We start from the raw sequence: 16,496 nt of genomic DNA on the forward strand, positions 1-16,496 counted from the left end.
TTTTCTGTTGCTGTAGATTTTTTGCTAGAGGGTTCAGATTCCTCAGAGTTTTTGTTTGTTTGTCTCTCCTCTTGTGTTTTGCTTCTCTAAGAACTCCTCCTTAAGAAGAGTTTGTGTCTTAACTGCTCTTTCAACTGTTATCCACTATGATTTTCTAGAACCTTGTTGGTTTTGGAGAAAGAAATGGCAACCCACTCCAGTATTCTTGCCTGGAAAATTCCATGAACAGAGGAGCCTGGCTGGCTACAGTCCATGGGGTCGCAAAGAGTCAGACACAACTGGGCGACTCTAACTCACTCACTTGTTGGTTTGGTGATATAAGGCATTGGAGAGGGGAAGTATTCTGTAATTGATTAAATTTTCATCTTTTAGTGAGCCTGTGACCTTCACAAGTGTTTGTTGGCTTTTCCCCCTCTTTTTTGTGAGTCAAGAAGGGTTGAGGGAGCTGGAATCTTGGTAAGGCCCTTTGCCCAGGTTTAAGGTTTCATAAGGTTTTGATAAAGTCTTTTCAAGTAAAGCATAGACTTTTGTTATAGAGAATGAAGGGAACGGCTACCCACTCCAGTATCCGTGCCTGGAGAATTCCATGGACAGAGGAGACAGGCAGGATAGTCCATGGGGTTGCAAAGAGTCAAACACAACTCAGCAACTTGCATTTCACTTCATGCTCTCGGAATAATTCACAGTGGGTACTTTTTCTACTCCTTTCAACAGAACATGAGGGGAAATTTCTTGGCTTTTCATACTGAGATTCTGATGCAGTTTCTGGGGGGAGAACCCATTAAACTGTGTGGAACCCCCTAAACCATCAGCTGGCAGAGTTGTCACTCTCATACTCATCCTCACTCAGCCTCAAGCAGTTCCTCAAATTTACCATCTAAGTGCCTACCAGTTTATATATCCAGTAGCTTCTGCTCTTGGGAAGATGATCTTGGTTGTGACTCTGGATTTGCCTAGTTGTAAATTGATCATTATGGTGGGAATGGGAGGGTTTGCTATATTCTGGTTCTCTGATAGATCTAAGCATGTGAGATCTAAGCATGTGATCTTTAGTTTGTTTCAGCTTTTTTCTTGTTCAAGGATCACGTTGATCTTCCAGGCTCTTTACATGTCAAAGCTGAAACCAAATGTGTGAATATACAATTTCATTATCTATTTTAGCAAGTGTCTTATCCATTATACCTTTTCTTAGATTTAAGCTTCTACTGAAGCTTATTCCTACAAATAAGACCAATAAAGGCATAGTTGACTCTAGTTGAAATAGAGATGGGGATGTCTAGTGCTCTGTTGGGCAGAATTTGAAAACCACTGGTCCTTACTATAAACGAATCAAGACCAGGGCTGAACCCTTCTGAATATTCTATTGATTTTTGTCAATCATTCTGTCTTTAATTGATGTTAAGAGTTAATGGTGTATTTTTTATAATATGCTGATTCATTATCATTCACAGTGCTTACTGTGTATCCTCATATACTTCATAGGTACACAGTTTATTTGGGGGGAAAAATGGAGTATGCTTTATTTTAAAATATGTATTTTATAAAGCTGTAAAAATAAAATATTCTGCTTTAAAAATGTCCCCATTGTCTGGAGAATTTGTTTTTCTTTCATATGGAAGAGAAAGAGGCACTGTCTTTTTATTTTCTATATTCTTTCCCTATGTATAATCTTTTAAAAAATATGTCAAAGGTATTTGATATGATTATTTCATTTCCCATCTAAAAGATACTAAATATGTGATAATATTTCCCAAGGTGTTATCATCAAATCTGCATTTCATAATAGTTATAAAGTTTGTGTGAGCAAATTGCCAGACCTTTTTTAAGTCTTCCAACTTCAGAGTCTTTAAACTTTCAGCTAAATTTTGAGGAGTGGGGCTGGGAGTCTGATATATAATTCTTTTTATTGGCTTTCCAATTTCTGTCATGTTATATATGCTTCTGACCTGTTTTTCATCTGAACTAGTAATTTAGTCCATTACTGGTCTGTGTAAATCTTAGCCACAGCTATTTCCCAAGGTGGTTTGGGGTCTAATGAGTGGTTGGTGTTGATGTCCAGCAGGAAATCTTGCAAACCAGATGATTGGTGTGGTTCAAACTGTAACCTTGTTAAAGCATTGGTCAGGTTGCACTTAGAGCTATTTAATTAGTTTGCCAATAATATTTGTGTACAATTTTTAGGTGACCACTATTTTTTTTTCCTTTCATCATAGGAAAAACTTAGTTGCTTGTTGTTATCAGAGTCGTATATTAATCCAGTACATTTTTTTCCATTAGTTTATCTTTAGGCAGGCATTATAACTGTTAGATAGTCCCTTGAACACTAGTATCTATAATGGTGTTGTCAACTTGAATTGAAAGTTTTTAATATATCAGCCACTGTACTAGAAAGGCTTTTTAAAAGTATAAGAACATTCTTTGCCTTCCAGAAAGTAATAGCCTTATTAAGAGAGACAGCTGTAAAATAAATTACAATAAAATAAACAATGCATTAGTTATAGAAACAAAATGCTCTAAGATTGCAGATAAAAGAGTAGGAAATTCTGAGTCTTCAAGAAATAATTTAAAAGAGGTAACATTTTAATGGGGAAAAGATTTGTTTTTGACTGGAATAGGAAAGTCAAGCTATCTCAAGGGGACAAAACTAGTATGAGTTAAAAATTAATTTAAAATGTATCTATACTTTTTTCTTCAAATTTATTGAAAATAATTCACATAAATAAAATATGTACCCTTTTAGATGTACCATTCTTTGCATTTTGACAGACAAGAACATTTTTACAACTAGCACTTAAAACAAGAATAAAATAAAACATTTCCATTGCCCTTCCAAAATTCTCTCATGTTCATTTATAGTCGGTATATACATGTAGTTTTAGTAGAATTTTTATATGGAAAGTCAACTTCTACATTAGTTCTTTCATGGATTGTCCTTATAATGTTATATCAAAAAAGTCATTACCTTATCCAAGGCCATCTAGGTTTTTTCCTAAGTTATCATCTAGGAGTTTTAAAAATTCTGTGTTTTAAATTTAGGTCTGTGATCCACTTTGAGTTAATTTTTGTGAAGAGAGTGAGATCTGTATCTAGATTCATATTTTTGCATGCAGATGTCCAGTCATTCTAGTAACACTTGTAAAGACTGTAACACTGTATTGATTTTGCATCTTTGTCAAAGATCAGTTGACTGTATTCATAGGGGTCTATTTCTGAACTATTATATTCCATTTATCTCTTTGTCTATTTTTTGCCATTACCACACTATCTTGATTATGGTGGCTTTATAGTACACCTTGAAGTCAGAGAGTTATGAGCCCTCCAACTTCGTTCTTGTTTAATACTGTATTGGTCATTCTGGTTTTTTTGTTTGTTTTTTTTTTTCTTTCTCTCCATATCTTTAAAATCTGTTTGTCCATATCCACAAAGTACCTTGCTGGGATGTTGACTGAGATTACATTGTGTTTATACATCAAGTTGGAAAGAACTGACATATTGACAGCATTCAGTCTCCCTTTCATAAACATGGAAAATATATTTTTATTAATTGTTCTTTGATATCTTTCATCAGAATTTGTAGTCTTTCTCATATAGCTCTTATACAGATTATCATGGATTTATACCTAACATTTTCATTTTGTGGGTGATAATGTAAAATGTAATGTGACTCTGCCTTTTCATACTGTTCATGGGGTTCTCAAGGCAAGAATACTGAAGTGGTTTGCCATTTCCTTCTCTGGTGAACTACGTTTTGTCAGAACTCTCTACCATGACCTGTCCATTTTGGGTGGCCCTGTTGGTTTTCCAGTACTCATGTATGGATGTGAGAGTTGGACCATAAATAAAGCTGAGCAGCGAAGAATTGATGCTTTTAAATTGTGGTGTTAGAAAAGACTCGTGAGAGTCCCTTGAACAGCAAGGAGATCCAATCAGTCAATCCTAAAGGAAAATCAGTCCTGAATATTCACTGAAAGGAGTGATACTGAAGATGAAACTCCAATGCTTTGGCCACGTGATGTGAAGGACTGACTCATTGGAAAAGACTCTGTTGTTGGGAAAGATTGAAGGCAGGAGGAGAAGGGGATGACAGAGGATAAGATGGCTGGATGGCATCACTGACTTGATGGACATGAGTTTGAGCAAGCTGTGGAAGTTGGTGATGGACAGGGAAGCCTGGCATGCTGCAGTCCATGGGGTCGCAAAGAGTGGAACACAACTGAGCAACTGAACTGAACTGATTGTGACTTTGATTTCAAAGTTGTTTGCTGTATAGGAAAGGGATTGGCTTTTGTGTATTAATCTTATATACTACAATGTTATTATAATTGCTTATCAATTCCAGGAATTTTTAAGTTAATTCTTCCAGATTTTCTACAAAGATAATCATGCTATCTGTGAAGAAAGACAGCCTAATTTCTTCTCCCTTTTTATCTCCGATTTTTACTGTGTTGCATTAGCTAAGACATCTAGTTCAGTGATGAAAAGCAGAGGTGAGAGGCATCATCCTTGCCTTCTTCCTCAGTTTTGGCTTCATCCGTTCATATTACTCCCTCAGATCAAACACCTGTTTAAGTTGGAGGAATAACCTGATTGCTTCCATTCTTTATGCATATTAAAAATTATGTCTATTTGGTGAAATAAATTAAGTATAATCTATCTTTAGTCTTGGGCTTCCCTGGCGGCTCAGATGGTAAAGAACCTGCCCGCAATGCAGGAGACTTTGGTTCAGTCCCTTTGTTGGGAAGATACCCTGGAGAAGGGAATGGCTACCCACTTCAGTATTCTTGCCTGAAAAATTCCATGGACAGAGGAACCTGGCAATCTATAGTCCATTGAGTCGCAAAGAATCAGACACGACTGAGGAACTTAACACACATACATCTTTAGTCTTACTTTATTCATTTTAAGAAGTTTATTGATAGTATTGAGTTTGTGGTAAAAATGTTTTAAGTAGATCTATAGTTCATCTTATTTATGTTTATATTTAATGTATTAGCCCATGAAGAGATGAAGCAGCTGTAACTCAACATTATATTAAGACATTTATTGAATTTATTTAGTATCCATCAAATCATGTTAATATGAATGTGTGATTTAAGACCACCTTTCAGGCTTCCCTTGTGGCTCAGCTGGTAAAGAATCCTCCTACAATGCGGGATACCTGGGTTCCATTCCTGGGTTGGAAAGATCCCCTGGATAAAGGAAAGGCTACCCATTCCAGCATTCTGACCTGGAGAATTCCATGGATTGTATAGCCCATGGCGTCACAAAGTGTCAGACACGACCGAGCGACTTTCACTTTCACCAGACCTCTTGATCTTTTTTCAATGTTTATGCTATTGGAATGTGCAGAATATATACTATATGTATAAGATAATGTGAAGTTTGTGGACTTGTGATAAATTGATAACTCTATACCTGAACATGAGCTTCTCGGATTCCTTAGTCAAAAATCTGATGTTGAAAAACTATCTACGTATGATTGTGATTAAATCTGTTTACAGTATCTCCTATGAGTCACATTACAGGAAAGAGGATTTTTTTTCTTTTCTTTTTTTGCAAAAATCATGTGAAAACCACATAACCTCTATATTTATATTTGAGTCTATATCAAAAATTTTTCTCTTGGAAAAATTTCTTCCATAATATGGGAAAAGAATAACCCACTTCTGAACGCCTTTTGTTTTAGGCTGAATTTCAAAGGGCTGTTCTTGGTATTGTTACACTAAGCACCTACTCTGTAAGATTAACAGTACTCTGTAGTTTGTCTTTATTTCTTTAAATTGCTTTAAAAATTACTAAAATTTCAGTATAGTTTTAAGAAGCAATCAATAGGATATTTAAGATAATCAGAGTACAGTAAGCTCTTCAGTGTTTCTAAATGAGATTTACTGGTTTAGATTTCAACTCATTTTCATAATGCCTTTCAAAGTTTTGTAAGGCTGTGTCTTGCAAATTCTGTAGAAAGGACTTCTTTGTTTCAAAATTGTAAATATTTAAAGAGTCATATGATTAAATATTTTCATTGATTGAATTCCGGCTCTGAGGTATGTAACAAAAGGTGTTCAGAACATCCTCACCTTGGAATGGTCTGCTAGTAAGGTACAAAGACTGTACTGATTATCCCTTATATCACAAAACTTCCATGGTGTTAACTTTTAATTTAGACAAGTAGGGAATTCTCCATTGAGGCACGCAACAGAAGTAATACAGGCAATCTCCAGATATGCTTTATATTTTATTTTAGATTTAATAAAGAGAGTCTGAAACCTTTTTGGCCAAGTTATCTCTCAATACTTTTTAATTTCTACCTTAATGTGATTAAATAATGAAAATAGTCAGTGAACAAACCTCAAATCCAAGTTGAAAAAAGAGCTCCAATCATTTTCCTTCTTATACAGATAGTACTATGAATAGTAATATTTGAAAAGGAGTAGTTAAAATATACTATCAGAAGTAGAAGTAGCATTTTTAAAGATGTTCAAATGCTTGGTTATTAGGAAAATGCAAGTAAAGGCCACAATGAGATTGCTAAAATGACTATCAGTTCAGTTCAATTGCTCAGTCCAACTCTATGCAACCCCATGAACTGTAGCACACCAGGCTTCCCTGTCCAGCACCAATTCCCAGAGCTTGCTCAAACTCATGTGCATTGAGTCGGTGATGCCATCCAACTGTCTCATCCTCTGTCATCCCCTTCTCCTGCCTTCAATCTGTCCCAGCATCAGGGTCTTTTCCAGTGAGTCACTTCTTCCCATCAGGTGGCCAAAGTATTGGAGCTTCAGCTTTAGCATCAGTCCTTCCAAAGAATATTCAGGACTTATTTCCTTTAGGATTGACTGGTTGGATCCCCTTGCAGTCCAAGGTACTCTCAAGAGTCTTCTCCAACACCACAGTTCCAAAGCATCAATTCTTCATTGCTCAGCTTTATGGTCCAACTCTCACATCCATACATGACTACTGGAAGAAACATAGCTTCAACTAGATGAACCTTTGTCAGCAAAGCAATGTCTCTGCTTTCTAATATGCTGTCTAGGTTGATCATCACTTTCCTTCCAAGAAGTAAGCGTCTTTTAATTTCATGGCGGCAATCACCATCTGCAGTAATTTTCAAGCCCCCAAAATAAAGTCTGCCACTGTTTCCACTGTTTCCCCATCTATATGCAATGAAGTCATGGGACCAGATGTCATGATCTTAGTTTCCTGAATGTTGAGCTATAAGCCAACTTTTTTACTCTCCTCCTTCACTTTCATCAAGAGACTCTTCAGTTCTTCTTCACTTTCTGCCATAAGGGTGGTGTCATCTGCATATCTGAGGTTATTGATATTTCTCCTAGAAATCTTGATTCCAGCTTATGCTTCTTCCAGCTCAGTGTTTCTCATGATGTACTCTGCATATAAGTAAATAAGTAGGGTGACAATATACAGCCTTGACTTACTCCTTTCCTATTTGGACCCAGTCTGTTGTTCCATGTCCAGTTCTAACTGTTGCTTCCTGACCTGCATACAGGTTTCTCAAGAGGCAGGTCAGGTGGTCTGGTATTCCCATTCTTTCAGAATTTTCTACAGTTTGTTGTGATCCACACAGTTAAAGGCTTTGGCATAGTCAATAAAGCAGAAATAAATGTTTTTCTGGAACTCTCTTGCCTTTTTGATAATTCAGGGGATGTTGGCAATTTGATCTCTGGTTCCTCTGCCTTTTCTCAAACCAGCTTAAACATCTGGAAGTTCACAGTTCATGTATTGTTGAAGCCTGGTTTTGAGAATTTTGAGCATTACTTTACTAGCGTGGGAGATGAATGCAATTGTGCAGTAGTTTGAGCATTTTTTGGCATTGCCTTTCTTTGGGATTGGAATGGAAACTGATGTTTTCCAGTCCTGTGGTCACTGATGAATTTTCCAAATTTGCTGACATGTTGAGTGCAGCACTTTCACAGCATCATCTTTCAGGATTTGAAAGAGCTCAACTGGAATTCCATCACCTCCACTAGCTTTGTTTGTGGTGATGCTTCTCAAGGCCCACTTGACTTCACATTCCAGGATGTCTGGCTCTAGATGAGTGATCACACGATCGTGATTATCTGGGTCATGAAGGTCTTTTTTGTACAGATCTTCTGTGTATTCTTGTGACCTCTTAATATCTTCTGTTGATAGGTCCATACCATTTCTCTCCTTTATTGAGCCATCTTTAGTTATATGTTTAATTCTCAGGAATCTAGAGTAAAACCCTTGGGTTTTGTATCCAAAAAACAAAGGGCTTTTGTATACAAAGCCCTTTGGTTTTGTATCTCTTGAGTTCTAATCTCAGCCTAACCATTTATTAGTCCTGTGAGACCTCAGCAGTTTACATAACCTTTCTGAACTCAGTTTTAATACCTGTCAAATGTAATAACACATTTCTGAACTATTGTGCAGATCGTTAATATTTACAAAGTTCCTAATATGGTGCCTGACATAGTCTCTCAAAAAATGATCAATATAATTAAAATATTTTAAATGATTCTAAATCTAGATAAATAAGGTGAACTTAACGTGGTCATTTCCTCTATCCCTGTTATACACACCCAAACAAATCACTAAAATGGCAATTTTCAATTCAGTTCAGTCGCTCAGTTGAGTCCTACTCTTTGTGACCCCATGGAGTGCAGCACGCCAGGCTTCCCTGTCCATCACCAACTCCAGGAGTTTGCTCAAACTCATGTCCATCAAGTCAGTGATGCCTTCCAACCATCTTATCCTCTGTCGTCCTCTTCTTCTCTGCCTTCAATATATCCCAGCATCAGGGTCTTTTCAATCAGTCGTTTCTTCACATCAGGTGGCCAAAGTAGTGGAGTTTCAGCTTCAACATCAGTCCTTCCAATGAACACCCAGGACTGATTTCCTTTAGAATTGACTGGTTTGATCTCCCTGCAGTGTAAGCAACTCTCAAGAGTCTTCTCCAACACCGCAGTTCAAGCATCAGTTCTTCAGTGCTCAGCTTTCTTTATAGTCCAACTCTCACATCCATACAAGACTACTGGGAAAACCATAGCATGAATAGATGGACCTTTTTTGGTAGTGTAATGTCTCTGCTTTTTGATATGCTGTCTAGGTTTCTCATATCTTTTCTTCCAAGGGGCAAGCGTCTTTTAATTCCATGGCTTTGGTCACCATATGCAGTGATTTTGGAGCCCAAGAAAATAGTCTCACTGTTTCCCTTATTTCTTCATTTATTTGCAATGGATCGATGGGACTGAATGTCATAATCTGTTTTTTTGAATGTTGAGTTTTAAGCCAGCTTTTTCACTCTCTACTTTTACTTTCATCAAGAGATTCTTTAGTTCCTCTTCACTTTCTGCCATAAGGGTGGTGTCATCTACATATCTGAGGTTATTGATATTTCCCCTCACAATCTTGATTCCAGTTTGTACTTCATCCAGCCTGGCATTTCACATGATGTAGTCTGCATAGAATTTAAATAAGCACAGTGACAATATACAGCCTTGACTTAGTACTTTCCCATTTGGGGACCAGTCTGTTGTTCCATGTCCAGTTCTAACTGTTGCTTCTTGACCTGCATATGGATTTCTCAGGAGGCAGGTAGGGTGGTCTAGTATTCCCCTCTCTTGGACAGTTTTCCACAGTTTGTTGTGATCTACATAGTCAAAGTCTTTGGCATAATCAATAAAGCATAAGTAGATGTTTTTCTGCAAATCTCTTGCTTTTTCTATTATCCAACGGATGGTGGCAATTTGATCTCTGGTTCCTTTGCCTTTTCTAAATCCAGTTTCAACATCTGGAGGTTTACCTGTTGAAGCCTGGCTTGGAGGATTTTGAGCATTACTTTGCTAATGTGTGAGATGAGTGCAATTGCACCATAGTTTGAACAGTCTTTAACATTGCCCTTTGTTGGGATTGGAATGAAAACTGACTTTTTCCGGTCCTGTGACCACTGCTGAGTTTTCCAAATTTCCTGGCCTATTGAGTGCAGCACTTTAACAGCATCATCTTTTAGGATTTGAAATAGCTCAACTGGAATTCCATCACCTCAACTAGCTCTGTTCATAGTGATGTTTCCTAAGGGCCACTGGACTTCATTTTCCAGAATGTCTGTCTCTAGGTGAGTGATCACACCATCGAGGTTATCTGGGTCTTGAAGATCTTTTTTGTATAGTTCTGTGTATTTTTGCTAGCTGTTCTTAATATCTTTTCCTTCTGTTAGGTCCATACCGTTGCTGTCCTTTATTGAGCCCATCTTTGCATGAAATGTTCCTTTTATTATCTTTAATTTTCTTGAGATCTCTAGTGTTTCCCATTCTATTGTTTTCCTCTATTTCTTTGCATTGATCACTTGAGGAAGGCTTCCTTATCTCTCCTTGCTATTCTTTGGAACTCTGCATTTAAATGGGTATATTTTTCCTTTTCTCCTTTGTTTTTTGCATCCCTTATTTTCACAGCTAATTGTAAGACCTCCTCTGACAGCCATTTTGCTTTTTTGCATTTCTTTTTCTTGGGGATGTTCTTGATCTCTGTCTCCTGTACAGTGTCCCGAATCTCCATCCATAGTTCATCAGGCACTCTGTCTATCAGATCTAGTCCCTTAAATCTATTTTTCACTTCCACTGTATAATCGTAAGGGATTTGATTTAGGTCGTACCTGAACCATCTAGTGGTTTTCCCTACTTTCTTCAGTTTTAGTCTGAATTTGGCAATAAGGAGTTCATGATCTAAGCCACAGTCAGCTCCCAGTCTTGTTTTTGTTGACTTTATAGAGCTTCTCCACCTTTGGCTGCAAGAATATATTCAGATTATAATATAATCTGATTTCAGTGTTGACCATGGGGTGATTTCTATGTGTAGAGTGTTCTCTTGATCTTAGTTTTTTGAATGTTGACTTTTACCCAATGTTTTCACTCTCCTCTTTCACCTTCAACAAGAGGCTCTTCAGTTCCTCTTCACTTTCTATGATAAGGGTAGTGTCATCTGCATACCTGAGGTTATTGACATTTCTCCTGGCAATCTTGATTCTAGCTTGTGCTTCATCCACCCCACCATTTCACATGATGTTTTCTCTATAGAAGTTAAATAAGCAGGGTGACAATATACAAGCTGGACGTACTACTTTCCAAATTTGGAACCGGTTTGTTGTTCCATGTCCAGTTCCAACTGTTGCTTCTTGACCTGCGTACAGATTTCTCAGGAGGCAGCTAAGGTAGTCTAGTATTCCTATCTCTTGAAGAATTTTCCGCAGTTTATTGTGATTTACAGAGTCAAAGGCTTTGGAAGAGTAATTAATAAAGCAGCTGTAGATGTTTTTCTGGAATTGTCTTGCTTTTTCTATGATCCAACGGATGTTGGCAATTTGATCGCTGGTTCCTCTGCCTTTTCTAAATCCAGGTTGAACATCTAGAAGTTCACAGTTCATATACTGTTGAAGACTGGCTTGGAGAATTTTGAGCCTTTCTTTGCTAGCATGTGAGTTAACTGCCATTGTCCTATAGTTTGAACATTGTTTGGCATTGCCTTTCTTTGGGATTGAAATGAAAGCTGACCTTCTCCCATACCATTAAATATCTTTTTCAATCATATTTCCTAATATCAAGGGATATTTATTCAAAGAATCTTTTTAATATTATTCTGAAAAAAACAAAATCAAAAGCAGATTACTCAAATCCTTTTAACACCAAGTGTTATAATACTTACATCATGTAGCTTTAGTAACTAGGTAACACTGCCACTGCTTTTAGCTATTAAATGATTATTACTGCTGAAAATGAGTGTATAGATATAATTATTGCTGAAGCTCTTCCTTCAAGACCTGAAAATTTCTTAGCCTCTCTGTGTCTCACATAACTCAGTCTGAAAATGAGGAAGACTGTCATTCAGTTTAGCAATTTCTTATGTTTATTATGGTACTGCTGCTGCTAAGTCACTTCAGTCGTGTCCGACTCTGTGCGACCCCATAGACGGCAGCCCACCAGGCTCCCCCATCCCTGGGATTCTCCAGGCAAGAACACTGGAGTGGGTTGCCATTTCCTTCTCCAGTGTATGAAAGTGAAAAGTGAAAGTGAAGTCGCTCAGTCATGTCTGACTCTTAGCGACCCCCTGGACTGCAGCCCGTACAATTACATGTAAAATACTTTTAACAATGTCTGAAACTTTAAAATGCTCAAAAATGTTAGCTATTATTTTATATGTATGTGTATATGTATACACACACACACACACACACATATATGGTAGTTACTTTGTATTTTCTCCAGTAGATGTATAATTTTACTTAAGGTATATTTTCTGTAGGGTGCTTCTTTCAAATTATTATCCTGACTTTATTTTGGCTCAAACAAGCTCAAAAATAGTGTTTTGTTACAGTGTACTATAGAGTTAAGAAATGAAGTTCAGAAATGAATTTTCTAACCTTGCATTGTCATTTTTAGCTACTGTATCGTCTTTTACTAGTTCTTGTTGGACCCTTGGAGAAATGTGGCTTCTTTGTTGTTTAGTCACTAAGTCTTGTCCAATTCTTCCTGTCCCCATGGACTGTAGCCCACCAGGCTCCCATGTTCATGGAGTTTCTCAGGCAGGAGTACTAGAGAGCACTGTCATCTCCTTCTCCTGGGAATCTTCCCGACTCAGGGATTAAACCCACATCTCCTGTATTGCCAGGTGGATTCCTTATGACTGTGCCACAAGAGAAGCATCAGAGAAAGGTGGCCTACTTATAGTTAATTACTTATTGATCTCCATTAGTCTGATTTATTAACTTAACTGTTCATTTTAAGGAGAAATCACTTTCAATATTATTGACAACTCTTGAAAATTTCTTCGGTAGTTTAATTCTGGAAATTTTTACTTGTTCCATTTTTGCTATGTTTACCCTCATTTCAAAGCCTAAATTGAATATTTTCAGTCTCAAGTGAGAATTGTACTTACCATTTTTGTGTCTAATTATTTGCCTGGTTAAACATTTTATCGTGTGTTTTATAAAGAGTATTAGGTGTTGTTTCTGACTTCATGAAATTCTGTGTGCATTTAGACTTTCAAAGAATATAACGTTAAAGTCTTAGTTATTATATATCATATGGTAGGCCTACTGATTTGTTATTCAAATGATTTCCACAAATTCATAGGATACCAACAATTTTTTATCATGGTGTCATGATTTATATTGCGGTTTAGATTTGTTTTTAAAGAAAAAATCACATTTTTTGGTAATTTTTCTTATTGTCTTGAAAAATTAAGATAAAAGCATTAATATTAAAAATAGAAATCATAGATTATCTTAACTTTCTGTTTGGTCACTTACTCTAAACTTAGATTATCTGCCTAAAAGCCATTTAAATCAGAACAACTTTGAATGACATAGATCTGTTTTAAAATGCTGAGTATCAGAAATTGGTTCATATTTAAAGGAGGCTCTTATGTAAATACCAGAGATCAAAATGCCAATATCCGCTCGATCATCGAAAAAGCAAGAGTTCCAGAAAAACATCTATTTCTGCTTTATTGACTATGCCAAAGCCTTTGACTGTGTGGGTCACAATAAACTGTGGAAAATTCTAAAAGAGATGGGAATACCACACCACCTGACCAGCCTCTTGAGAAACCTATATGCAGGTCAGGAAGCAACAGTTAGAACTGGACATGGAACAACAGACTGGTTCCAAATAGGAAAAGGAATATGTCAAGGCTGTATATTGTCACCCTGCTTATTTAACTTCTATGCAGAGTACATCATGAGAAACGCTGAGCTGGAAGACGCACAAGCTGGAATCAAGATTGCCGGGAGAAATATCAACAACCTCAGATATGCAGATGATACCACCCTTACTGCAGAAAGTAAAGAGGAACTAAAAAGCCTCTTGATGAAAGTGAAAGAGGAGAGTGAAAAAGTTGGCTTAAAGCTCAATATTCAGAAAACGAAGATCATGGCATCCAGTCCCATCACTTCATGGGAAATAGATGGGGAAACAGTGGAAACAGTGTCAGGCTTTATTTTGGGGGGCTCCAAAATCACTATGGATGCAGCCATGAAATTAAAAGATGCTTACTCCTTGGAAGGAAAGTTATGACCAACCTAGACAGCATATTCAAAAGCAGAGACATTACTTTGCCAGCAAAGGTCTGTCTAGTCAAGGCTATGGTTTTTCCAGTGGTCATGTATGGATGTGAGAGTTGAACTTTGAAGAAAGCTGAGCGCCAAAAAATTGATGCCTTTGAACTGTGGTGTTGGAGAAGACTGTTGAGAGTCCCTTGGACTGCAAGGAGATCCAACCAGTCCATTCTAAAGGAGATCAGCCCTGGGATTTCTTTGGAAGGAATGATGCTAAAGCTGAAATTCCAGTACTTTGGCCACCTCATGCGAAGAGTTGACTCATTGGAAAAGACTCTGATGCTGGGAGGGATTGGGGGCAGGAGGAGAAGGGGACGACAGAAGATGAGATGGCTGGATGGCATCACCGACTCGATGGACATGAGTTTGAGTGAACTCCGGGAGTTGGTGATGGACAGGGAGGCCTGGCGTGCTGCGATTCATGGGGTCGCAAAGAGTCAGACACGACTGAGCGACTGATCTGAACTGAACTGAACTTATATAAATAGTTCTAAATCTGAGAAAATATCTTATTTGCCTTTAGTAACTGAGGTGAAATCTGTGTGAATGGGAATACATATATTTTACTTTCCCTGAGAGCACTGTTCAGAGCAAGTATCTGGCTTATCTATATTGAAGGTGTTGAGGCCATAGAGGTCAAATTTTCTCAACAAAACTTCATTCAAACTCCAAGTTTGAATTATGATAATTTGATAATGACTCTGTGTGCTTTTTTACTATTACAGTTAAATAAAAATGAATACATGAACTCTGTATTCTTTAACATTAGCTATCACAATACTATTCCTTTGACTACTTTCATAGATTTATTTATTTTTTTTTGAATCTCTAGCAAAATCTTAGGATGAGACTAATGATCTTTAAATTTCTTTAACAGTACTTTACTAGAAACACGAATATTCTGTTAGGATAATATTTCTTCAGGCAGACATCAGTTATAATCTGATTGCTCTCACTGTAAGCTACTAATAATAATTTTAATGAGTATATTTGCCAAGTTTAATTTTGGAAAAGGACATTTTATCATTTTCTGATTCACTTCATATTTGGAATATCTTTCAAATTAAATTTCATGTCATCTACTATACTGAATTTGGGGATTAAAAAAGTATGTCTTGACTGATGAAAGAAATGGGAATTCAGATTTTTTGGCTCCTAAGCCCTCATTTTAGCCAACTTTCTTATTTCCCCTGGTAACTACTTCAAATGAATTCTACCAGCTGTTCTACGTGTTGATAGGTTATCTATCTCAGAGCCATAATTGTAATGCAGTTAACTTTCCTTGTAGCATCAGAGGCTCCTTGAAATGCTTGACACAGAGAAGGAACTGTTAAAAGAAAAAATAAAGGAAGCTTTGACTCAGCAATCTCAAGAACAGAAGGTAATATTTTAATTTTGCTTAGAGTGTGGAAAGAATGTTCTGTTGTCCCAAATAATACTGTAATGTCTAACTGTCTTATCATTTACAGGAAATATTGGAAAAATGTTTGGAGGAAGAAAGGCAAAAAAATAAAGAAGCATTAATATCTGCTGCAAAGGTATTTCTATCTGCAAAGTTTATTGTGAAGTTTAATTCTAATACATTTTATCAGTCCAATTGTTTTTATGTTTACCCCCTCCTCAAAGCCTAAAGTGAATGTTGTTGGTCTTATGTAAGAATTGTTTTTGTTATATTTATGCGTAAGTATTTACCTGATATAGACCCATCAGTAATAAATTTCTTTGTAAGTAAGTGGAATTAATAAACTGAGTTCATTAATGGCATAGTCAGTATACTTTTAAAATATTTCATTTCAGAAAATTCAAGAATTTTTTCCTCTTCTGCTGTTTGTATTCTTATTAAACATACATTACACACGGTAATGATATTGAAATGCTTTACATTTAGATTATCAATCATATGTTAAAAACAATATATCTACATAGGTGCAACAATATCCACTTGGTATTTGACAGGTATCACACAAGTATTGAGTATATGTGTTTATTTGTATGTACATATGTGTTTATCAAGGTGTATGATTATTAAAGCCAACTTTGAAATAAATAATGTGGGTAGTATATGCATAGATTTTAAATATATGTATGCTAATGTATACATATGTTGACCTGAAATACACCATCAGATATTTGTCCAACAAAAGTGCGTTTTTTCAGTATTATGAGAGAATTTTAATTTGGGGTCTGCTAGCATGGCAAGCCACATACAAATTCCCATGTGGCAATAAGAACACTTTAATAGGGAGGAAAGGAAGTTGTAAGGGTTACAGGAAATACAGAGTTCATGGCTTGTCGTTGGCTGAGTCCCTGGCAGGAAAGAAGAGGGGTCTTTCTTCTTCCTCTTGGGCTCTACTATAGCTGCAGGGTGTGACAGCTCCCCCTTAAAGGGGTCTCCTGACACTATTTA

General features: G+C 36.8%; 1 protein-coding gene across 3 annotated transcripts in view; it reads left to right on the plus strand.

Annotated features, from left to right (window-relative positions):
• The window catches only part of CCDC91 (coiled-coil domain containing 91), a 400,614-nt gene that overhangs the window by 274,221 nt on the left and 109,897 nt on the right, over positions 1-16,496 (plus strand). For all 3 annotated transcript variants that reach the window (XM_055572830.1, XM_055572840.1, XM_055572850.1), the window contains 2 exons: positions 15,378-15,470; positions 15,559-15,627. In XM_055572830.1, the coding sequence (XP_055428805.1) occupies positions 15,378-15,470; positions 15,559-15,627 (162 nt within the window). The remainder of the gene's footprint in view (positions 1-15,377; positions 15,471-15,558; positions 15,628-16,496) is intronic.

Source organism: Bubalus kerabau, chromosome 1 (assembly GCF_029407905.1).
Source record: "Bubalus kerabau isolate K-KA32 ecotype Philippines breed swamp buffalo chromosome 1, PCC_UOA_SB_1v2, whole genome shotgun sequence".
In the NCBI taxonomy this organism is placed as follows: domain Eukaryota; kingdom Metazoa; phylum Chordata; class Mammalia; order Artiodactyla; family Bovidae; genus Bubalus; species Bubalus kerabau.